The 26,174-nt window shown below is 39.4% G+C and overlaps 2 protein-coding genes across 7 annotated transcripts in view; both read right to left on the reverse strand.

Moving 5' to 3' along the window:
- Nucleotides 1–2,944: 2,944 nt before the first annotated feature.
- LOC117292396 (muscarinic acetylcholine receptor M3-like) lies at nucleotides 2,945–4,208 on the reverse strand. Its single transcript, XM_033774425.1, has 2 exons — nucleotides 3,158–4,208; nucleotides 2,945–3,057 (listed from the first exon to the last, which is right to left on the reverse strand). Exons 1-2 carry the CDS (start codon nucleotides 4,206–4,208, stop codon nucleotides 2,945–2,947), a joined length of 1,164 nt encoding a protein of 387 aa, XP_033630316.1.
- Nucleotides 4,209–13,258: 9,050 nt separating this feature from the next.
- LOC117292477 (LLGL scribble cell polarity complex component 2-like) overlaps nucleotides 13,259–26,174 on the reverse strand; it is a 101,843-nt gene continuing 88,927 nt past the window's right edge. For 5 of the 6 annotated variants that reach the window (XM_033774527.1, XM_033774528.1, XM_033774529.1 and 2 more), the window contains 2 exons: nucleotides 23,781–23,815; nucleotides 13,259–16,605 (listed from right to left, as the gene is read on the reverse strand). In XM_033774527.1, the coding sequence (XP_033630418.1) occupies nucleotides 16,552–16,605; nucleotides 23,781–23,815 (89 nt within the window). In that variant the 3' untranslated portion in view covers nucleotides 13,259–16,551. The remainder of the gene's footprint in view (nucleotides 16,606–23,780; nucleotides 23,816–26,174) is intronic. The other variant, XM_033774531.1, reaches the window with a different exon arrangement.

Consider the following 26,174-nt stretch of genomic DNA (forward strand, 5'->3'; position numbering starts at 1 on the left):
AACAGTGTTAAGCCCTGAGTAATTTACCGCCCTGTTATTTAAACAGTTCTTTTTTTCTTTTCACGGTGGAAACAAAAGTTGATATTGTAAATGGAATCACCATGGTTATTGAGTGATTCAGTTGTCTTGGGCTCTTTTCGAAACCACGGCTTCGGCTTTGGATTCGGCTTCAGGCTCCGTCTACTCGTCAAAAAAAAACGCCCAATATTGTCAAATGGTCAAATCAACCACGGGGCCAAGCTATAGCCTGAGCCGAACCTGAAGCCGAAGCCGTGGATCCGTTTTGTCAACACCCACTTGTGTACGTATTTGCATGGTGTGGAGTATAATACGAAGAAACTATAAATAAATAGTAAACTTGCGGGTACAACCATGTGTAAATCTCTTGGGGAGTGTTGGTTCTGAAAAGAGCTGGTTTGGTCTTGACGTTTCGACAGTATACTCAGCTCGTCTTCAGAAGAATTCCGGACTGCTGATGGTGGTGGAGCTTAAGTAGCGACCTAACCTGCTCTTTTCAGAGCCAACTCTCACCCTAACAAGTATTACACATGGTTGAACCCGCAAGTTTACTATTTACCCACTTTTTTTTTTTTTCTTTCAAAAAGTAAACACACGAAAACAATAACCATTTTTCCCTTAGCCCCGGCGAGTTAAGGCTGTTAGCCGTTACCGCATTGGTTAAACGCCCATGTGATTCATGTCATTATGATACAGCGATGCAATGTTTAAAAATGGGAGAACTTTGGCTTGGAGATCGGTACAGTAGGCCTATGCAATGTTTTACGTAAGTGTATTTTTGTATGGTTTTACTTTTTTAGTTAATAGCCGTTCCATTCTACGCTTTTACGTACAATTTGCCTTAGTCGTCAGCAACTTAATTTTAAGGGAGACGTCCCCACCAATGCGCTGATGTTCATTTTCTTTCATATCCCACCTCCCCCCCCCCCAATAAAAACCTTATTTCTGTTCGTTTCAATTGATGGTACGATTGAACTCCGTACAAGTTGTGCTTGGTTGATTGGAAAAACCTTTTTAGTGCAATAAAAAAAAAAAAAAAAAAAAAAAAAAAAAAACTTTCAACGTTCATTTCATTTACGGATTTACGGTAGTCGTTTGAGCCATTTTGTTGTAATGGACGTGGTCTGAACAAGCCAGGAAAAAGCTCTAGTATAACAAAATTTACAGCTTTCGTTGCTCGACTCGGTTTTCGTGTTGGCTAATATGTTCTCGTTGTCAGGTCTGTTCATACGTATCACACTTATTGGTTTCCGTTCACAAGTGTGGACATGTCGACCACTGCCCACTCTGCATCGGTGGACGAAAATGTAATTACAAAAAGGTTTAAAGGCAGTGGACACTATTGGTAATTACTTATTATGATTGTAAGCATAAAACTTACTTGGTAACGAGCAATGGATAGCCGTGATAGTATAACAACATTTTGAGAAACGGTTCCCTCTGAAGTAACGTAGTTTTTGGGAAAGAGGTATTTTCTCCCTAAAAATAATAAAATACCCAACTTCAGCTGAATCTTTTATTATGCATCTGTAAGCAAACAAAGTAATGCAAAAGGGCGGTTTTCTTTTATTATTCTCTCGCAAATTCGATGACCAATTGAGCCAAAATGTTCACAAGTTTGTCTTTTTATGCATATGCTGGAATACAACGAGTGAGAATTCTGGTCTTTGACAATTACCAAAGGTGTCCAGTGCCTTTAATTTAACATCACGGGAGAAACAAAGTGGAATCTATAATATACGTGTTGGTTCATACTGACGTTTCGATTTCCAATTGGTTACTAAGGACTCTCTTGCTTGGAGGCGGTGAAATGCGAGCAGAGAACTTGTCAGTAACCATGACAGTTCATTCCATTCCGTAGAGCGATCTAAAGGCACTCGGCACTATTGGTAATTACCTGGTCACAACAATCATTAGCGTTACAAACTTAATTGGTTTTATGCTATTAATTATTTTGAGTAATAACCAATAGTGTCCACTGTCTTTAAAGGGCTGTACGTTTGACTCTGGAAATAATTATATTGACAATAAAAACTTACGTGCTAACAATCATAGCAGCCTTGGATATGTAGCATGCATTTTGAGAAATATTTCACCTTAAATACTATACGGTTATGAAAATATTTCCCCCAGTTTGGACGGGATTTCGAACTGCCTCTAGCTACCTGGCAGTCTCGGCAGTCTAGTTGGTATGACACTGCTCTAGAATTGCAAAGGTTGTGGGTTCGAACTCCACCCGAGTAATAATGCCCGTTTTTTCTTTTTTTCTTTTTCAGTGAACTCGGGTAAGTATACAGTTTTAACGCACATCGGTGTATATGGATAAAAACAAAAATGAATATAAAACTAACCCACTGTAGTTATTACATCGACTTTCATCGAAAAACCAAAGGTGTCCAGTGTCTTTAAGGATACTGGACATTATTGGTAATTACTCAAAATAATTGTTAGGATAAAAACTTACTTGGAAACGACCAATGGAGAGCTTTTGATAGTATAAAACATTGTGAGAAACGGTTCCCTCTGAAGTAACGTAGTTTTCGAGAAAGAAGTAATTTTCCACTAAAATATTTGAATTTGACTTCGAGACCTCAGAATTAGATCTTGATGTCCTGAAATCAAGCATCTGGAAGCACAAAACTTCGCGTGACGGGGTGTTTTTTCTTTCATTATTATCTCGCAACTTCGACGACCAATTGAGCTCAAATTTTCACAGGTTTGTTATTTTGTGCATACGTTGAGGAGATACACCAAGTGAGAATACTGGTCTTTGACAATTACCTGAGGTTTCCAGTGCCTTTAATTGAATTGTGTTCGGTACTTACCTGATACAGCGTAAACGGTAGACATTTTGGGCACAGACACCATATGATTACGAGGATCGACCATGGTAGCGACGAGACCATGAGCACGATGAAGATGAGGGTTAGGGTACGGGTTGCCCGGTTGCTTTCCTTGCGACTCTCTCGGTCTTTCTTCGTACTTGCCACTGTCTTCTTCTGTTGTTGCGCCGTGCCGTTGGAGCTGATGGGCTTCTTACTTTGGATGTTGGGGTCCAGAATCGGTTGCTGGTTCCGTTGAGGGTGGAGGTTTGAGACGTTAGGCTCAGAGGGCGCCGTCTTATTGTTTTGAATATTGCCGTATTGCTCTTCTTCGTTCAGATCGAAGGCAGGGTTTTCTTGGCCAAGTTCTTGCTGGTTGTTTCCGTTGTCTAGGATGATGTTCACGTCTGCAATGTCGTCGGTGTGCTGTCGTTGGGGAGGTTGTACCTTCACGCTGATGTTACTAGGGGTTGTATCTCCGGCTACTGTCACTCTGGACGTACTCGTACTCAACTCCTGCATCATCACCCGACCTCTACGTTGAGTCTTTTTGCTCTTCATGACCAGGTAAATTCGCCAGTACATGAACGAGATAATTGGGAAGGGGATCCAGAAAAAAATTATGGGTGCCAAGATTGAGAAAGTTAGACTCTCGATTACGTAATATGGAATACAGGTATATGCTGTCTTTGTACTACCTGTTATGTACGGCCAGATGATGATATAAGGAAGCCAAATTAGGATGGGTACAACGTAAGCAATGCCGATCATGTAGCAGGCGTGACTCAGGGTGCGTCTCTGAAGGTGCTTCAAGGGCTGTGAGACGGCCTGGTAACGATCAAATGCCAAGACCAGAATCGCCAAAACAGAGACGTGGAGAAACACATGGTTGACGTACAGGTAGGTATCACACAGTGCATCTCCAAGTGGCCAATATCCTAGCACCCAGTACACAGTGTACATGGGCATAGTGAATGCTCCTGCAACCAGGTCTGCTATAGAGAGACCTACGATGTAGTAATTGGTGTAGGTGCGTAAGCGACGCTCGGCACAGAACGCATACAGGACAAGGAGGTTGCCGAGCACAGTGATGGACGAAAATACTGCACTCGCTGAAGCAATGAAGATCTGCCAGTCGGACAACTGTTGGACACTAACACTAACAGCTTCAGTGGAATTTAAGGTCCCGTTATTGTCAAACTCATTTTCAAATGTGATCCATTCCTCTGTTACGACCGAAGTGAACGAGGACTGGGTGTACAGACTTTGCTGGGCGGCTGTAGTGTGCATTTCTTCTTGGGCTACCAGTATAGTCGAGAGGTTAAAGACCACTGTCCCATCGTTAGCTTCGTAGGTTGTGTTTTCCATTGAAATAAATTAAGCTGTTCGATCCAAAAGAATGTCACCAGAAGACTGATTCAAGTCAACTTAAGGATTGTCGTCGTAGCCGTGTTGAGGGTTGCTGAGGATGTTGCGACGTGTCCGGGAAGATCTACGCATGAATTTACCGCGGACTGAATTAAAATGAAGTTTTCAGCCGGTTCTCGTAGATGTCACCGCGTAAGACGAAATTGTCTTATGATGATGCAGACGGATACTTTGCCTCATAATTTTACCATTCTCAAGTTAATTTATTCAATCACCAGGCCTACGTGACTTGTGTGTGCCACATGCTGAAGGGTGGAACATACACGTACAGTAATGGTCAGTGTACACGCTGATAGTTTATAATAAACTACCAACACAACGTGACTGTGGCACTGCAATATTGTCGGCTGCTCATTTTGCTGAAGTGCAACTTCCTCAATGCGCATGTCCAAAAGATGCCTGTAGGATGCTTCAAGTTTAAGCCAATCAAAAAACAGCACTGCAGCACTGCATCGATGTGGTTATGTTGGTAACGTCACTTACAGGTTTTATACCGAACATTAAAGGCACTGCACACTATTGGTAATTACTCAAAGTAATTGTTAGCACAAAAGTCTACTTGGTAACGAGCAACGACGAGCCGTTGACAGTGTAACACATTGTGAAAAACGGCTCACTCTGAAGTAAGGTAGTTTTTGAGAAAGAGGTTATTTATCACTCAAATTAGACTTATGGCCTGAAAGCACAATGTAAAACAAGTGTATTTTCTTTCATGATTCTCTTACAACTTCGATGATCAATTGAGTCCAAATTTTCACAGGTTTGTTCTTTTATGCATAATGTTGAATACGCCAAGTAAGAATACGGGTCTTTCAAATTACCAAAGGTGTCCAGTGTCTTTAATTAAGAGGAGTTGGCGGGAGCGAGCTGCGTGTCGTGACGGGAAAACTGGTGGGTCCATTATAGGATTATCCTCGCGTTTTTCGAAAGGGCATGCTGCCCTCAGTCTCGCGGATTCTGGCCGGTTGCATTATTTAAAGATCAAGGTGTTCGCTATAACTCCGTCCTTTCGAGTATACATTAGTTACCATGGGTATATGGATACAAAATATTACCATGTGACGTGCTTGCTATAACCCAATTCTGATTCGAGGCAGAATATAATGGGCGTTATATACATAGTTTGTTTTGAGAATTAAATACACTTGCTACAACATGTTGATGGAAACTTGGCCAAGTCATTTTGATACAGTGTAATGTGAAAACAAAATGACCACTAATGTTATCAGCAGTAGCGTTACTATGTGGGGATGGCCAGGGCTGGAGCTCAGAACGCTTTCCCCACCCCCAACTATTGCCTCCCCTCCATCTAAAACCTTAAATTGCGCAAATGAACTGTTTTCAATACATTTAACAACCCCATTTTTGTCTTTGCCCGCCCCATCCAAAACGAATTTTCTGATTACGTCACTGTTTGTCATACACGGTCAGTTCAAACTGCTTTTTGACGCTCTTGACTTAAGATGTGATTTTTGTTTGAGTGATTAATTTACGGATAAAAGTACAGCGGCTGTCGTGGGAGACTGTTCTTTGCTCTATGGTATTGAATCTTAAATCTTGAATCTTAAACTGTTATCTTCCCTAAATAAAAGACTTGCTGCTGGCCTGGAGTGGGTGTTTTGCAAAATCTGTTTGTGCTTAGATGTGACCAGAGACTAGAAATTATCAGTTTCAATCCGAAAGCTCACTGATTATTAATTTTATACCAGTATTAATTCTGCACGTAAATATATCCGTCTAAATTACTATGAGCTCTAAGGCTATGAAACGACATTCAAAAACCCCTTAGTTGATTCATTCTCAAACATGCATCTCGCATTTAACTTATTATCCGTCTTCACATAGACTTTGAACACACATTTTCTTGGGGTGTACCCCACCCAGTTTTGTAGAATTCCCCTCTGTAGATAGACTGTTTTCCCTTTCCCCCCCCCCCTTGGTATACTTAAGATACCGAAAATGCGAGCTTTGACACCAATCGAAATATTCAACAAGTAGATTGATGTGCAAACAATACACTGCAAAAAACGTTGGTCAAATCATTTGTTGGGCAAAGTAACTTCAACAATTATTGGTCGATAATTGCCCTACAAAACCAATTGGTTTTGGACAAACATTTTGTTTGCAAATTTTTCGTTTAAAAAGCGGACCAAAATTTGGGCAAGTGTTGGGCAAATAATTCGTAATCTGAATTTATCATAACTGTTGGTTACACTTTTGTTTATTTATTGGAGCAACTTTTTTGGTAATTTTAATTAATTTCGATTGTTGGTTAAAATGATGCACATAAGTTGGTTAAAATCATCCGATCATGCGCACTACGATCAAAGAGTTGCCCAAAAGTTGGGCAAGGTATGAAAAAACATATCGATATTTTCCAACATGGCGAGTGGATGAGTGGCTGTGACGAGCGGGGTTTTCCAGTAGATATAGATCAAATTTGAAGGTTAATTTTTAACTAAATATGAAGTTGTGTTTTCTATTCAGTCGTACATATTCGTGAGTTGCAGAGGGAGCAACAAAGTGACACTACTATTGAATTAGTTTCAGTTTTTAGTTTCAGTTTTATCATGCCATTATGTGCAACGCCGGTTGTGGCATGTATGCGTGTGCTTGCGCTGCAACTGTCACGACTGTGTACAACAACTGAACAGGAAACAAACTGTATTTTAGTTAAAAACTAACCTTCCAAAGCATCTACGAACCACTGAGCACCCTCTCGATTTTGAGAGAGATGCCAAGGCCTTGGAAGGTCACAGCTCACCACCGTTTGCCATCGTGGAAATTATATTTTCTACGCCTGCGTGTACTGTCCTTACTCTATGGTATGACGTATCACAGAAGAAACTGTAAATCAAAGGGTTAAATACATTCACCATTTTGTTGGATAACACCGAAAAGGGTTAAATCATTAATAAAATCATCGCCCAATTAGTGGGTTATTGATAATGTATTAAATACCCAGAAAATGGGTAAACAAAAAATTACCCAACTGTTGGTTACCAAAATATACCCAACTATTGATGAAAAAATATTACCCAATTATTTGGCAATCAGAGTGCCTAACTTTGATGGGTAATATTTTGCCCAAAAATTGGAGGAGTTCACTATTCGCCCTTAATTGGGTAAAAAAATGGGCATTTTTTACCCAATTTGTTTACAGTGTAGTAATTTAGATGGATATATTTACGTGCAGAATTAATACTGGTATTCAATTAATAATCAGTGAGCTTTCGGAATGAAACTGATAATTTCTAGTCTCTGGTCACATCTAAGCACAAACAGATTTTGCAAAACACCCACTCCAGGCCAGCAGCAAGTCTTTTATTTAGGGAAGATAACAGTTTAAGATTCAAGATTTAAGATTCAATGCCATAGAGCAAAGAACAATCTCCCACGACAGCCGCTGTACTTTTATCCGTAAATTAATCACTCAAACAAAAATCACATCTAAAGTCAAGAGCGTCAAAAAGCAGTTTGAACTTACAGTGTAGACCATACGCACGGATACCGTGCTGTATTGATCATTATGGTTGATTATTCAATATCCATTCGTTTGTTTTAATATAATGGACTTGCTCGTGTGCAATTATTGAACCGTAGTTGTAACTTCAAACTCCATCAATCATTAAGCTGCCATTTTGTACGGCAAGCCAAAAGTACTATTTATTAGTTTAAGAAACGTCTTTAAAGGCATTGGACCATTTGGGTGATTGTCAAAGATCAGTATTCTCACTTGGTGTATCCAAACATAATATGCATAAAATGACAAACCTGTGAACATTTAAACTCAATTGGTCATCGAAGTTGCAAGTGAATGATGAACGAAAAAATACACAGTTTAATATTTGAGTGAGGCATAACCTCTTTCTCAAAAACTACGTTTTAGATGGAGCCGTTTCTCACAATGTTTTATATTACCAAGTAACTATGCGAATACTTATTTTGAGTAATTACCGGTATAGTTTCTAATGTCTTTAAAACATTTCGATATCTATCAACAAGATACTGTAAATGTATCTTTAAAGGGTTTGAAAGCATAATACGAGTAACCAATTAGCGAGCTGACCGTGGTAAGGCTGAGTGCACATAGTAAGACATTTTAATAATCCATTTACCATAGAGGACAATAATGGGCAGGATTCAAGAGGGTTTATTTAAAGGCACTGGACACTAATGGTAATAACTCAAAATAATTAAGCATAAGCTTAAAAACTTACTAGGAAACGAACAATGGGGATATCTTTAAAAGTATTAAATATATCATTAAATACATTGAAGACATGACGACCCCTATTAACATATTTTGAAGATGTTTCTCATTTCAACAAATGCTACTTTTGGCTCGCCATAAATTTACCTTTGATGCGACCTTCATGTAATTGACACCCGTGTCGTTCAGTCATTACATCGAGCGTGATATTCGTGTCCTATGAGGCCTATATACTAATTAAGTTTGGCCGCGACATGTTGTCTAATATTTGGACTTGCACGAAGACATTTGGGCCAAAACCTTGACTATGATGAATATTGGCTATAGCCTGCTTCAAATGGGTTTCCCTGCCTCATTAAAGCCATTATACCCTTTCGGTACAGGAAAAAAAAAAAGTTCACAGATTTACAAATAATTTACAGGGTTTACAGAAGGTAATGGTGAAAGACTTCTCTTGAAATATTGTTCCATGAAATGCTTTACTTTTTGAGAAAACATTAAAACAATATAAATTCTCGTTAGCGAGAATTACGGATTTATTTTAAACACATGTCATGACACGGCGAAACGCGCGAAAACAAGAATGGGTTTTCTTGTTATTTTCTCCCGACTCCGATGACCGATTGAACCTAAATTCTCACAGGAAGTGTGGTACTTGGACAATACTGTTTACCGAAAGTGTATAATGGCTTTAAGATATAACCTGTCACTGACTTTTACGAGCAAAAATGTACATATTGCACTTTGTTTTACCGTTAACTCAAGTATGACTATATGCCTAATTTGGTTTACGACTTGTACAAGTGCCTTCCACTCGCCATCCCAAATTTAAAAAAAGGTAGAAGGGAGAGTCCGGAATGCAACTCCAATAACTCCCTCTGGAATTTGCATTTGACAACGAATTCGTGGAGACGCGCCTCCATGAATTAATTTTAAAACGACGAAGAACCAAAAACCAAGAGTCAAGCGTTGCCGTGGAGTGAGAACGTAGTTGAGCCAGAGCCGTAATAATTTTGAATTTACTGCATGCCTTGGTATTATATATACCTATACCGTGGTGCGGCCATCTTGATTTTCTCCCACTCAAATCAACGTGACATAACTAAGGCGGGAAGGAGGAATATTGTTACGTACAATGAATTTAGTTATTATTTGACACATGAAGTAGCATGAACTTAGTGGTTAAGGGGTGTGATAATGGTTTTTATTAAAGACATGGACACCTGGTAATTTTCAAAGACATTTCTCACTTGGTGTATCTGAACTTATGCACATATAAACAAACCTGTGAAAAATACAATATCACATTACAAATCACAATAAATAGTAATCATGACAACTCATCTTATTGGTGAATCTTAGTGCTGTGTGAAATCGTCCCCAGCTCGGCTAAGTTAGCCTGAGCGGTTCTTAGCCGCACGAGTCTACGTTTACTGTTGACCCACCTGCGCTCTATCCACACCCTCGCATGCATTCACCCAGCAACCACATTATTGTAACACACCAGAGGGTGGACTGTACTCTCACGGAAGAAGATGAAATACAAGAGAGACAATGACATTATGAGTAAGATAATTAACTTAATCTGCAACTTTGTCTGCTATGAGTATTGCAATACGTTCAGAACAGACTAATGGGAAAACTGTTTTGGGGGAGGCTGTGTGGCAGAAGACTTAAAAAAAAGCGTGTGTGCAAATTAAGCAATGTCATTCATAATGTAAAGTTCAAACCTAAAACTTTGTCAGTAAATCAAAGATGTTGAGGTCAACAAGACGAACGTCACCCCGGACCAATCAAAACGCAGATATAGAAAGCTTACGTCACTGCACGTTTATACAATGAAATCATTGTGTCAAATGAAATCACTGGTTCTTCAGCATAACGACAGGGGGCCAGTCTTAAGTTTGCCGAACTCCCTCACATATTAATAAAGCAACCACAGGAAAATACAAAGCCAATTTCCACGTACAACACCACGAGGGACGCCATGCACTATATTTTGTTTACGCACGAAGCAAATAAAACGAGCCAAATTACCTTTTAGAAGGGACGCAGTATTTGACCGAATGAACTTGAACTACGCCTATCCATTCTTGCATAAGTGTCAAAAGGGTAACCATATTAAATTTATTCATTCGTTTATCTCTTTTATACTCACTTGTAGAGCGTGTTAAAAGAGCAAATAACCATAAACTGATTGAATTTAATTGAATTATTGAGTAGTACTCCGTCCGGCTATTGTAGTTTCAAGGTTGACCATGACCGAGTGAGGAGTAGCTGATAGATAAAATTAAAAGCATGCATCCAGAGCGGTGATGCGAGAGGTTTGTTCAAGGTGTTACGTTTTAATTTACGTCTCGACATGGAGGTAGAATGGTCTCGATATCTCCTCTTTAGTCCCGGCCATGGCCATGGTCATTTGTTGACCGTGACATTTAAGGTTTGTTCGGTCGCTAACACTAATAGGTTGGTCGTGCACGCGAAATTACGGCTACTGGGATGGTGGGTTTTAAGTCTTTCTATGAATAAAGACAAAGCTGCTTCGTCTGGTTAAAGGCACTGACTGGACACAATTAGTAATAATTTAAAATAATAATTGGTAACGAGCAAATGGAGAGCTGTTGATAGTATAAAACATCGATGACTAATGGGGTCTAAATTTTTACAGGTTTGTTATTTTACGCAGAGCCTATGCTGGGATACACCAAGTCAGAATACTGGTCTTTGACAATAACCATGGGTGTCCAGTGTCTTTAAGCAAAAAAACATGCTGCATGATTGGCATAATTCAGGAGATCGATATCAACTAAATGGGTTGAGATGAGGGGTGAGATGAGGGGTGAGATGAGGGGTGAGATGAGGGGTGAGATGAGGGGTGAGATGAGGGGTGAGATGAGGGGTGAGATGAGGGGTGAGATGAGGGGTGAGATGAGGGGTGAGATGAGGGGTGAGATGAGGGGTGAGATGAGGGGTGAGATGAGGGGTGAGATGAGGGGTGAGATGAGGGTGAGATGAGGGGTGAGATGAGGGGTGAGATGAGGGGTGAGATGAGGGGGTGAGATGAGGGGTGAGATGAGGGGTGAGATGAGGGGTGAGATGAGGGGTGAGATGAGGGGTGAGATGAGGGGTGAGATGAGGGGTGAGATGAGGGGTGAGATGAGGGGTGAGATGAGGGGTGAGATGAGGGGTGAGATGAGGGGTGAGATGAGGGGTGAGATGAGGGGTGAGATGAGGGATGAGATGAGGGATGAGATGAGGGGTGAGATGAGGGGTGAGATGAGGGGTGAGATGAGGGGTGAGATGAGGGGTGAGATGAGGGGTGAGATGAGGGGTGAGATGAGGGGTGAGATGAGGGGTGAGATGAGGGGTGAGATGAGGGGTGAGATGAAGGGTGAGATGGGGGGTGAGATGAGGGGTGAGATGAGGGGTGAGATGAGGGGTGAGATGAGGGGTGAGATGAGGGGTGAGATGAGGGGTGAGATGAGGGGTGAGATGAGGGGTGAGATGAGGGGTGAGATGAGGGGTAAGATGGGGGTGAGATGGGGGTGAGATGGGGGGTGAGATGGGGGGTGAGATGAGGGGTGAGATGAGGGGTGAGATGAGGGGTGAGATGAGGGGTGAGATGAGGGGTGAGATGAGGGGTGAGATGAGGGGTGAGATGAGGGGTGAGATGAGGGGTGAGATGAGGGGTGAGATGAGGGGTGAGATGAGGGGTGAGATGAGGGGTGAGATGAGGGGTGAGATGAGGGGTGAGGAGGACAGATAGGTACAGATCATGATGATGATGAGGGATAGAGAGACAATCAAAAACTCGTGGAAGGTGTGCGGGGAAAATGAATACAATTACATCAAGCATGCAGTCCACTTATTCTTTACCAAAGTAACGCACGCAAGGGGAGGGACGACTACTACTTCCCCGGTGTATACTATTAACTTGACCGGGTGAGAGACACGAGGCACATACATGTATCCCCTTTATACCATCCGTTCCCTGTCTATATACTGAATAATATTTCCATTTCACAAAATATTGGAACAGCCTGCGTCCCCCAAATGGATGAATAAACGCAAACAAACCACATAGCTTGCTCGTACGTATCTCGCCCTAAGCAGTTTATCAACATAGTTTCCCCTTTTGAATCGCGAAATTAAAATGATGTGTGCACAACCTAACGGAATGGGTTTGTGGGGTCCTGCTGTTATTATTTTTCTTTAAAAGGGTCAATCATTGGGTCAATTGCGTAAAATACCCCACACGGACCCTCCCGTAAGCCCACACTTCCCTTGTGTGTGTTGTGTCACTATCAGGGAAGTTTAGTTCAAACATCGCATGTTTAGATGTCTATTAAAACATGAAACTGTTGGGTTTGTTAGTCATCTCAATATGTACCCGTTTTGTTTTTTTAAACGAAGAGAACAAGTCTACAAATCAAGACTACCTCAGTGCGTTCTTTAGAGGATTTCAGGGGGAGGGGCGGTTTACTAATGTGCACTAGGAACATCGTGTTAAAGAATAAGAACTTTTTTGTGTGTGTGGGGGGGGGTACCCGCTGCCCCATATTGGGCCTAATTATCATTGGGGGCGCTGTTTGTGACGTCATATCAAGGGGGGCTTCATTGGTAAATATTTTTAAAGTAGGACTCCTAAACAACCCCCCCCCCCCCCCAAACAAAACACTGGTAAGAACTTTGAGACAAACTGACAACGTTTTCCGGGAGGCCGGTTTGAATGACACGGCTGTTTTATGTGTCTAATGATTTTACTGCGCCACCCTGATTAATTAAACATCACAGCATAGGAATGTTTTATTTTTTATTTCTTATAATAACCGGACACACCGATGTACATCAAATACACAGCCAGAAAAATGATCTGCTTTTAGGTTTAAACAAGCCCTAAACACTACAGGGAACTAACGTCAGTTCAAAATGTCATCACAGAATATTTTAGCTTCTTAACAAAAAAAAACACACGGTGTTTTGTGTATAGTTACTATAGTCACTATGTGATGGATAGCATTGTGAGCAATCCTAGTTGTACAGCTTCATTGTTACCAAAGTGCTTATAAAATGAAAATTATAAAAGTTTTATTCTGAAGAATACCATAATCTAAAAGGTGGAATAATACAGGCTGATTGCTAGAAGTATAGAATCTACCGTGCTGTTAAGGTTTTTTTATTACCAAGATACGCAAAAAAGATTGTTAATTTTAAAGATATGTATGCATAAATTGCACTGCGCTTTAAAAAAGAAAACCAGGAATAAGGCCAATTTTGACAGTCTCAAAAAACAAGATGTGATTTTTTGTAATTTTTTATTTTTTTTTAAACACGATTCTGCTGTTTAGCGCAAGCAAGAACCTTTCTCCCGACATGAAATCGCTTTAATTATTAGCTACAAGAATACAACAGTAAAATTACAGCTTTACCGAACATTTATATTTCATATAGGCCAACACGTATACATCATCTACTGCACATACATTGGTTAGTTGTTTGTCGCCATTCATCTGAATGTTCATTCGATCGGGATACTGTCCCCAGTACAACCTATCCCGAATGGGGTATATTGTCACCCAAACAGGAATCTTGATCTCCAAGGGGGCTTTAATGACCCGATGGGGGCTTTTTTGCATTAGTTATGCTCGAAGGATGAATATCACCAAATGTATACCCCCTTTGGGCTAATCTTATTGACCCAATTCACCCGAGGTCGTCAGCACAATAATCTTGGTTCCACCATTGTGGGAGTCAATGTTCCTGTGTGCTATACAGTGAAGTGCGCATTTTAGGCCTCACAGTGTTTCCACAATAACCATATAATTACGCACAATTTGAATCCCAAAATGACGACCCCTGAGAACAGTAGCTGCATGTGACGTTGGTGCAAGGAGTCAATACAGTACCCCGATCAGAGCCAGCATTCATGAAATACCCCAATCAGGAACCAAAGGGTTAGTACAGTACCCGATTGGTACCGGTCTCTTAGTGACAATGACACCCGGTCTACACAATATTTAAGCTCACAGGGTCAATGTCACCAACCATATACCCCAAAGGGTTACAAGTGCTCCCAATCAGAATACCTTTGAATAACTGCAACTCTTTTGTCTACACTATGGATTAACTAGGTTTTTCTCTTCTCTTGTTAACATACAATCTCTAATCAGAAAACTGCGACATTCAAGACCACATAATATTTAATAATTACATATGTCCAATTGTTAAATCTCAGTCCAGCCTATTCTCATGAATACGAATACAAAAACGCATACTCCAGGGGGAGAGTCCGATAACTAGATCCTAGGATCGGATTCAGGACACCCCCCCCCCTATTATCACCACTTTCCCTTCCCCGACCCCAACCCCAACGCACAGCTTTCCACACCAAACCCCCATCAAACCGTCTAGTTTCTGAATGACATACTTTATACAGGTTTTCATTCCATAAGGCAACATAAAGGGAGTAATCCAAAAAAAGATAGTGGCACTTCACAAAAAAAGAGTTATATAAAAAAAAAAAAAATTAAGAAGAACACAAGTGCTCATCACATCATGAAAGGACTTACAGTGAATGAATCGTTAAAGTTGTAGAAACTACCGAATCTTTCAAGTAATCATTATCCTAAAGAAGTACTCTAAAGAAGGTTTATTAATATAGTACATTAATTAGAGGTGCATCCTTAACACTGAGAACAGTAAGTTATACTCGACTCTTTATGACCATACTATACTAATACAAGCAAGGTATGGGTGACTGCACTCATATCCCTTTATGCTACACAGTAACATCTAAACTAAATTTAGCCGAGGCTCCGTATTGTGTCAGCTTAAAAGCCAAACCCAGACAAAAGTTATTCATTTTGAAATCTTAAAAGTTTATAAAATCGTGATCACAATGATCTCACATCACATCTGGTCAAGAATGTATTTGTAATCACCCAAAAGAAAAAAATCTCAAGAAAAATGTGCAGTTCTCTAAATATTCAAACATCTGCACAGGAAAACCAGGAATGGGTTATCAATAAAAAAATCGCCTTGTGAAAAAGGAAAAACAAAATTGGCCCCCGATTTCTTTTTATTTAACTATTTAAGAATAGTTCATACAAGACCATGAAGAAATGTACTTATAACATTTAGTTTGACTACATCTACAGCTACACTTTGAGTCACAAATAGAAAGGCAGACTTCAATCCCAGACAAAGTCACAATGTTCTTCTTCACCACTTTTCCCCTCCCTTTTTTTTTTTTTTTTTTTTTTTTTTTAACACAAGCACAACGATGACTGAAATAGCAAAAATTTGAAACAAGTACTACATTCGTTTATTTTATTTTCAATTTCAATAACCAAGATAGAGGTTTTTTTTTAATTCACAGTTTCATTTTCGGGTAAACAAGTTGACCATAAACATGATCACAAGCAAGAAAATTTAAATCCAGTCAAAAATTCATTTAAAAATTCAACACCAATCCAGTCATAACCCCCAAAAACTCCTTCTCATTTTAAATCACATGACCAAATTCTGGAAAATGGAAAATGGACAATAAAATTTCGAATCCAACTCTTTGGTCCTACAGATCAACCGCTGGCTGTAGTGTGTGTGTTTTTTTTTTATTTTAACTCTGCTGTTACAGCTGGTTAAAACGTGTCACCATAACTACACATTCAAGCTAAACCCAGTGCGGAAACTTAAGCTTTTTAAAGCCAATAGTACTAGAACAAACCGCTTTTCATAAAAGCATCCTTAAATCTTAACATTCTCGCAATTGATTGTTATTTCACTCCCTGACTGATTTCAGTCCAACACTCTACATGTTCTGCTTCCATCTAAAGCTAATTGCTTGCTTCAATTTAAATCCCATCTCAACTCTGAAGGAATATTTCTTATTGTTTGACAATTGCAATTTCTACCAAATAATGTAACAGTACTTTCAGTAAGTTTTAAAACAAAAGAAAAATTTAATTGAAAAAATTGTATACTCAAATGTCGCTAAACTAAAAGACGCTGTGCCAAGATGACGACGACTTGGAAATTCTTGACTTGAAACAACAAACAGGCAGTTCCACCTCAGTCAGTTTCCTCCGTTATCTGTAATTCTACCACTCCTTTTCCTTCATGACTCTAAAGATAGTAAAGAAAAGAGACAAAAATCCATACTTGATTAAAAAGAATTTCACAACATAAAAAAAAGTACTCTCAGCTACATCTTGAATGTTTCCCCCGTTTTTTTATTCTCTCCCTCCAAAACTTTCTCCAAAAGGTAGTAAGTTCAGCCTTCAGTAGAAATCCCATGTCATTAGAAAATTGATATGTTTCAGTATTTGGAAAGTAATTGCAAGTACATTGATGGTTCATTAAACAACCGAACCACTCGACCATGAACCATCTCAATTGCGAGGAAGAAATCGTCGGATACTACGCTCCCTGGAGGTTTTAGAAAAACCCCAGAGTCGTACCGACCTTGAATTTTTAAAAGGTACACCACTTAGATCCTGCAGTTGATAGGAGCTACTACGTCCCATTAAGCCTCCACGTCCCATTAAGCCTCCACTCAATACAAGTTAACAACCAGGAAATATACATCTGTGATCAACAACAATTGGATCACTTCGGCCGATCAATCGTGGATCACATGGGATTTGTACAACAAAAGCGAACTGAAAACCACACTGCAAGATTGTTTCCCCGAGAGTGTCCATGAGCACATGACTGATTTCAAATCAGCAGACACCTTAAGTTTTACTCTGTAAACTTAAGTGTTAGGTAGCTGGAAATAATTCTCTTTCTGTGAACGGGCCGAGGTTTCTTCGATTGGATTGCAACACCCCAGTCCCAAGAGTTCAAACAAAACAATATCCGAAAGATTCTTGATAATGGCACTTTGTGTGGTTAGTGTTTGAACGGATGGTAGCTACAGAGCTTTTTGGGAGGAAGGATACGGCGTGTTAGTTACGGCATCAATACCACACAAGTTAGTGCGTTAGTAAAAAGCGGTTTAGTTCCAACGAGCAATTCAACATTCAAACTTGATGGTAGATTAAGAGTGTCTTTGAGGGGGAGGGTTAGAGGAAAATAATCCCCTCAAAAACATCTTGCTACCAAGGGTGGACCCCCCCCCTGGAAACTCAAACTACTGAGTCAGCAAATGAAACAATGATTGTTATATTATTATTATTATTTATAAGGGAACAAGAAATTATGATTAATGTTGTATCATCCCTACATAATATGTAATATTATTACCATCAGTTTTTTTGAGTAAGCTGGGGACGTATCTGATTATTGTGAACTGCCTAGGTTACCTGCTGTACGGCATACAGTCAATTGCTAATTTGGATAAAGCTATTTTATTCCATTTACAAACATAAATAAATATTTTTAACCTTTCAAATCCCACCTCGGCTGCCACTTTAGTTATTTTTGGCAGGACCCAGAAAAACTCTTTAAATCATACACATTAATGAAAAGCAAAACACTTAGAGTTACTAACCAATAAATATTAATCAATTAATCGAATGGTTGATTTTTTGACATGATTTTGACAGGGCTTTTTAGGCACTAGTTAACCACAGAGAAAGTTTGTGTCCAATTAGGGAGAAACTGTGGATCAGGCGTCTTTAGACCATTCAACCACATGGTCTAAACATCAAGGAAGGACAATATTAGTGTTTTGTCACGGCCCTCTCCTTTTTACCACATGATATCCCCCATTTAGTCTGCCTCATTAACAAATTAATTAGTTTTCTCTCCCTCTTCCCATCATTTACTTTGTCTTTTGTGTTTCCCTAGTGGTCAAAACAAACCCCTTCACCCAAACTCCAGCCCCTTTTGTTAACCTCCTCTTGGTTCATCGCTTGCTTTCTCTGTGTGTTTTTTTTGCATATCATCTATTTTCACTTGACTGCTTTTGCTACACCAGTTTACCTGTTTACATTTGTTGTGTTTTGTCATTCAAGAAAAACTCTACTGGGTGGAAACTTCAGGCCACTAACCATTTGTTAGCGATATTAATCAAATTGATTGATTCACTGATTTGAGACAAACAAAGCACTGACTGGTGGATAATTTCTCTGTGTGCTATTCTTCTACTTGACTGCTTTTGTAATACCAATTTTGTGTTGTCATTTAGCCATAGAGAAAGAATCTTCTGGGGGCCGAAAGATCAGGCCACAAGCTCGGTGGCTTGACTAAAATCAGATTTTTAGCAGACAAAACATTGACTCTTGGATAATTTTCTTTCTTCAAAAACAAAGCAAAACTGTTGCGTGACTGTATAGTTGGCCGAATAACCAAGTAGAAATAGCACTCACAGCAACCGTGTGGTCACTTTTATTTTCAACACGTTCTCGCATATGTAACCCCTCCAAAGAAATCGTCATTTTGTTTACAAATTCTTAAGTTTGTTGATAAATGATCAGAATATCTCGATGATTGAACACCACTCTGTTTCTACGAGAAGGTTTATCGAAATGTAGCCTCTTAAGTTCACAATGAAACGTACACCAGGCTCGTGGAATCTCAATTGACTTAGGTATCATTATGACTTAAAAACAAATTTGCAAGATAACTCAAGAACACTCATAGTATGGACCTCGTACTTTGTTTACAAATGATTAAGTTTAAGACGTTGGTAAATTTGATATTACATGTGGTGTCAGCTGATGAAACATGTAAACATACACAAACTACCTCAATAATAAGCGATGTGTGTTATTTGCCTGCAAATTGACACTCGTAATTTGCAAGCTCTTTTATAAATGACCTCCCCCACCCCCAAAATGCATGGATTAAATTCTCTTACTGCAATCAGTCACTAAAGAACGTATATTGGAGCAGACATTGGGGCCAATTGCATAGAGCTGTTCAAGTAGAAAATATTGCTTAAAAATTTTCTGCTTAGCAAATATTAGAGAGTCAGATACATGTTAAGGCCTTGAAAAGCTATTGTGTCCATTTTATCCTTACCAAAAAATATTAGAGAGCCGATAATTGTTCCCAATGGGAGCTTGTACTTTTATACAAACATTACCGAAAGGGTAAAAAATTGTGCATAAATATTAAGCTATCTGTTAAAAATTGAACTACGATTCCAGTTGTTTACTGCAAGAATCTTGAAAAATTGGTTTTCAGAAACTCGGGTGGTGCAGGGACTAGAGGGTTAAACAAAATGCAATGAACAAAAAAATGACTAAAGAAACTGTTCACTACAGTGTACGCCTTTAAAGTTATGTAGCTATTGTTATTAAGAAAACAATGGAAGTATTAAAGGGACATTAGGAACAAGAAAATATCAGTTATAATTAGGACTTACATCTGATATTCATGACTTGACTTTATGTACAAATCGTCATAAATATGACCTATGTTTATCTCATTAATATGACTTAAATGACACAAGGTCATACATATCTCTTAATGCCAACTCATAAATGATGAGATAAATATCATATTTGGTTTGCAGTAACACCATGTGTGCATCTACTTGCCAGGTAGAGTTTGTTCTTTAAAGAACTGTCTTGCTATATATTCTACTCACGAACAGTCCGAAACATCTACTCTATGATAATATACACATAATGAATGTTTATGAGTGCAATGGTGCGAATATGTTCATGAGTTGAAAGATGGAATGTTCTATTCAACGAGGCGGAGCAGAGTTGAACGGAACATTCCAGCTTTCAACGAATGAACATATTCGCACCATTGCACGAATGAAAAACATTCATTATTTGTTTTATATAACATCCAAGTAGATCTTTGTCATTTTGATTGAAAGATACAACTTTCAAAACAAAGCGTAGGCCTAAAATTTTTAATTGTAGAAGCCGAATGCTACAAATTTTACAAATTTTTATGCCTTGCAGTAACACCTGCTGCGTTACCAAAGGCACGCGCACGCAGTGATGTTTTTACTCAGCTTTTTCGGATGGAACGAAAAAACACGGTGAGTGACTCAGCGTGCAATGGTACTTTTATTTGCTATCACGTGACAGACAATCCTCCAATCAAATGGCAAGGATCTGCTTGGGTGTTATATAATAGAATATAATATGCAAGACAGTTCTCTAAAAAACAAGCTCTATCTGGCAAGACACACATGGTGTTACCGCAAACCAAATATAATATATTGGTCCCTCACCATGCAATTCCTCAACACACATAGATGTCATAATTATGACTTTCTTTGATTTTTTTCTCAATGTCCATTTAATCCTTGCATAGAAAACAGCCCCCTGACTAAATAAATACACACTGGAAGTTGAAGGAACTCTACACCTTGAGTCAAATCAAAACATGTCCATTAAGTGCGTATTTATTGAAATCTAAATTTCCTCATATGTCCAAACTGTCTTATCTTGATTTTGTATTAGCATTGAAGCACCCACAAGAGATTTTCTCTGTAATTTGGTCAATGATGCAATAGATTTGTGTGTACAACCAAGACTTTTTTTGGCAACATCTTTGTGTGGTTTCGAACACACGTTTTGGAATGTTTGTTTTAGCCTTTGAGAAGAACCCTGCTAGGGTTGAAACATCAGGCAAATAATTGTTTTTGGGAGTATTTATTTTAAGAATTTATTTTGACAATTAGCAGTTGCATACTCTGGAAAAATGGATGTTTATTTTTCTTGTCAAAATTCTTCACAAAAACAGCAAGTGCAGATCCCAATTTATTTGTCCTCATTTTAAAAACACTGAAGTCATTCAAGCTAGAATGACATCCCAGGATGTTAGTGTGGTACCTTGACTTACTTTCGTGTATTTAATGTACTTTCAAAGGACACATTTTGATTCCTTCCCAATGGTGTACAGACCCTTTCACTTTGAGAAGGTACATTTAAAGGCAGTGGACACTATTGGTAACTACTCCAAATATTTATGAGCATAAAACCTTACTTGGTAATGAGTAATGGGGAGAGGTTGGTAGTATAAAACATTGTGAGAAACGTCTCCCTCTGAAGTGGAGTAGTTTTTGAGAAAGAAGTAATTTTCCACGAATTTGATTTCTAGACCTCAGATTTAGAATTTGAAATCAAGCATCTGAACGCAAACAACTAAGTGTGACGAGTGTTTTTTCTTTCATTATTATCTCGCAACTTCAACGACCGACTGAGCTCAAATTTTCAGGTTTTTTTTTGTATGCATATGTTGAGATACAGCAGGTGAGAAGACTGGTCTTTGACAATATATTACCAATAGTGTCCAGTGTCTATAACACCCATGAGAAGCAAGCGCAACTACACTCTACACATGATGACTATGAATCAGCACTTTTGGCCCTCACACCATGCAGTCAAAAGCTTACAGGGTCGTCATGGACAACATTCAGGCTCTTTCATTTGAGCTTTAGACTAAAGAAACCAGCAAGAAGCAAGGGGGCCTTTTGCCATACTCGCCAATACAGTAGAGTAACAGCAGCAATTTGTGAATGTAAAAATGTTGTACCTTATCTAGGTGAAAATGTAATAAACATATTAGCAGCTTTAGCTTGGCCCTAGTACCAATGTTGTACATTATCTTGATACACAAGCCCCTATTCACATGAGACCAATTTAGCAAGGGTACCTTGCTTAATTTAAGCATGGTTGTAAAATGAAGCAATGTTTGACATGAATTTACAAGAGAACTGGGACAGTAGAACAAATTTTTGTCCTCTCACACAAGGTACATTTTGTAAAATGTTACAACCATGCTACAATTTAGCAAGGGACCCTTGCTAAATTGCTCTCGTGTGAAAGGGGCTCTTAGCAGTAGCGAATTGGCCACTAATTAACAATGTTGTACCTTATCTTGATTCTGAGTCAGTAAACACACTTTTGTCTTTTTCACAAATACTTTACAAGTAACTTGATTCAGAGAGAGTGTTATGCATAGAAGAAGCTGCAGTGTTGCTGTGTTTTGCCGTTAACTAGAAACGCAAAAATCTACGTACATTTTGTATGCCTTTTATGTCACTGTATTATTTGTTTGTTGTCCATGAATACCCCGGATGTCCAAACCACCAACAGATACACAAACAATGCACACACATTCACAAGATGTAGCGGATGGTCTAGCAAAAGTCTGGCAGCTAGGCTAGGCTAGGCTAGGCTACTTTAGGTTTGACCCACACAAAAACACACCAAGCTCAAAATTCAAGTCAGCTCTTGAAGAAAGTGTAATAGCGGGAAAATACAAATCTTTTATTTTTTACTCCCTTATCTTTTTGTTTTTCTTTTGGAGGAGGGAGCGGGCATAACTATGGAGTCTGCAAAACTCCCGTACCACACATTTTTAAACACTGTGTGAAATCGAAAATCGACCGGTCTTGAAAACCAACACCAAGGTTGTTGTACTTCAGTTTACCCATGACACCCAAGGAAGGAGCTGTCTCTACTTGACTACAAAGCAAGCAAGTCAAAGCCATGAAGTCTGTGCACACACTGGGGCTTGCTCAGTTTAGTATCTCAACTCATACATCAACAACCAGGGTTAGGCCGTATCTGAATACGCCTCTCTTAATATTTATGCATGAGGTACGTCACAATGCTACCCCAAAACAAGGCGATGGGCGCAGCCACTGCAAGTGATGCAGGACTTGGGTAAGAATTATGACATCACGCATAAATATTAAGAGAGGCGTATTAGCGGCTACGGCTACGGCTGTTGCTACGTGTGTTGCTAAGGGCGTCTGATACTTCAATGCACGATGTCGCGGAAATCTAGCCATAGCAGCCAGCTAATTCGGACACGGCCAAAACTATTCATAACATTACCCACTAGTCTCTTTTACAAAAGTGTTAACCCCCCCCTCACTGATGTCTGAGGTCCCTTTGAATTTGAGTTAAGCGTGCATAAGTTCCATGGGTAGACATTATTGCAACATTTCAAAGGTACAAGGGGGTCGATCTCACAAAGATAGTTCTAACTTAGGACTTGTAATTAGACAAGGAGTTGTTAAAAACTTAAGACTAGTACAAACAGAAATGCATGTTGACTCTGATTTGCTTCAGTGTTTTGTTTTCTCCCCCAATGTTTACACTAAACTTTGAAACAGGCTGCATTCTAAACACTCGGATGGTCACTGAACTAGCCCCTTGCACTAAACACATTAATGTAAAGCACTACAGCAAAAAAAAAAAAAAAAAAACCCTATACTAATCTATAGCATTCTACAGCAGGTAACTGAAGCACAACATCCCTAAGTGTTTTGTTTTGTGGGAGAGAAAGGGGGGGAGGGTGCAAGCCAGGAAAGGGGGGGGGGTGAGGGAAGATGGTTTTGGGGGAGGGGGACTAGTCTAAACCTGGTCAGTTACCTCGGCTGCATTGTCGGCAGAATTCACGTCACCGGCTGCTGACAAACAAAGACACAGGGTGTATATATGTACATAGAAGAATCAATAACAGACATCAGGAGGACAGATAACGCAAACTGGTTTACCAGAATGTCAAAGTATGTCTAGCCCTGCAGTTGGCTGACAAGGACAAGTTTAGTTGCAGATTTTTTTTAAATCTTTAATTTCATTGCCATCCTCACATTTCAGGAGACTTGACGATAGCATGAAGGGACAGATTTTGATTGTATTTGATTGATTGATATTTCATGATAATATGAGCGAGCAGGTGATGGAACTGGTTCATTCACTCACACCCACCAGTCTGAATGTTGTAGTCCGAGGCCAAGGCGACCTCATCACAACCTTTCTGTTTACTAGACAGTCAAACATTTCATAGCTTGTTGTGCAACCTGTGGTCTGCCCCATAAGCCCATTTCACACTGCATCTCTTAATCCCATGTAATTCAGCCCTGGGAGATTTTAACCCCACGGTTACCCCAGCGCACTTTCAGTGTACCCTTCTAGGTTCAGATTTCACCGCGGTTCCGGTTGCACATTTCAAGAATACCCCAGGGTTTTATACCGTTTACCCCAACATTAGAGCAGAGGTATGTAGCTATTCCCTGGGTATTCCAATTTACCGGGGTAGATCAGGGGTAGTAAAGCGATTTAAAGGAACACGTTGCCTTGGATCGGACGAGTTGGTCTATAAAAAGCATTTGTAACCGTTTGTTATAAAATGTATATGGTTAGAAAGATGGTTTAAAAGTAGAACACAATGATCCACACAAATTTGCCTCGAAATTGCGTGGTTTTCCTTTTACTTTGCGAACTAACACGGTCGGCCATTTATGGGAGAAAAAATTTGACTCCCATAAATGGCGGACCGTGTTATCCGACGATGTAAAAGGAAAAGTGCAATTTGGAGGCATGTTTGTGTGGATCATTGTATTCTACTTTTACAACATCATTCTAACCATATGCATTTGATAACAAACGGTTACAAACACTTTTTCAAAGACCAAGTCGACCGATCCAAGGCAAAGTGTGAAAGGGCTGGTTGTTTCCCCCCCTGGGTTGCCCCGGGAATAGAGTAGTGCAAAAAGGGCTTAAGGTTTTTGTCCCAAGTTTCATTTGAAAGCGACAAGTTCACTGAAATTTAAAAAATTTTCACTGGAAATGACAGATCTTGGGTTTCAATGCGTAATATGTCACTCCTACACCACACTTAACACATAGAGCTCATGACAACATACCACAAAGCATCGCAAATCAAATCAACATACACATTTTTTAACAGCTCCCCCAAAGAGGGGGACGATGGGGAAACTGACAAGATCAAACATTTACAGGGATACCTCGTAAGAACAAACACCCAGTTCCCGCTGTTGACCACATACAGATTAATTCCCAAAGCATTACCCAGCTCCTGGAAAAATGACTTAAGGATACATGTTTCTCTATGGCAACAGCTTGTACAATAAATGAACCATGTCGTCAAAGTTGTAAGCCTCTTTCCTAATTCAAGGAATTGTGACACCATAAGCTGGTGTATAGGCAGCGACTTGTGACTGAAGTTGAACGCACTTGACTTCAAATCACACACATCCCTAGCAGTAAACTTCCAGATGAGCAGTCAAACATAATGCTCTGTTTACCATAACTGTACAACTAAAATGTTCATTAAACACAGATTTAAGATTCAAGAAAAACTTAAAGAAGTTAAGCGTAAAATCTACAATTTAGATTAATGAATCAGAATGAGTCACACTCGAGTGATGACGAAGAAAATGTGCATGCATTCATAAATTCCCAATAGTGGGATCAAACAACGTTCCATTTTGTCTCAAAGACACTACCACACAAAAGTATCATCAGCAAGCATGATGTTTGGTCCTTGCAGAAAAGTAGGACTATTTTATCCGGTACACTAGGGCTCACTTACTCGTACAAGTAAATAATGGTGCACGCTTCAATGGACACTTTTCAGGACATTTAATCATTATTTGTCTGATTTTCTACCAGCAAAAAGAAAAGAAATTGATATCAAACTAAAGTAGAAAGAATATGAATGATCAAACGTTTTAAAAACTTTTCCTGCCAATTCAGGCATCGAATCTTAAGATTTGTGTTGTTGCTCATTTACTTTCAATTACAATGAAAATGGATTAAGCTAAAAGCTTATTGCCAATTAAGGTATTGCCATGCACTAAATGCTAGTTCAACACTAGTAGAACCTCAGCTTTTAAATACCGTATGGTTATATTGTGTAGAAAATAGATTGTGGCTAGCGCTATGGCTACAGCTTAAGAATAATCATTGACATATCTAGCCTCAATTAAAGCTGTCATTTCAGGTCAAGTCTTGAAAATA

The sequence above is a fragment of the Asterias rubens genome, chromosome 7 (genome assembly GCF_902459465.1).
Source record: "Asterias rubens chromosome 7, eAstRub1.3, whole genome shotgun sequence".
Taxonomy (NCBI): Eukaryota; Metazoa; Echinodermata; class Asteroidea; order Forcipulatida; family Asteriidae; genus Asterias; species Asterias rubens.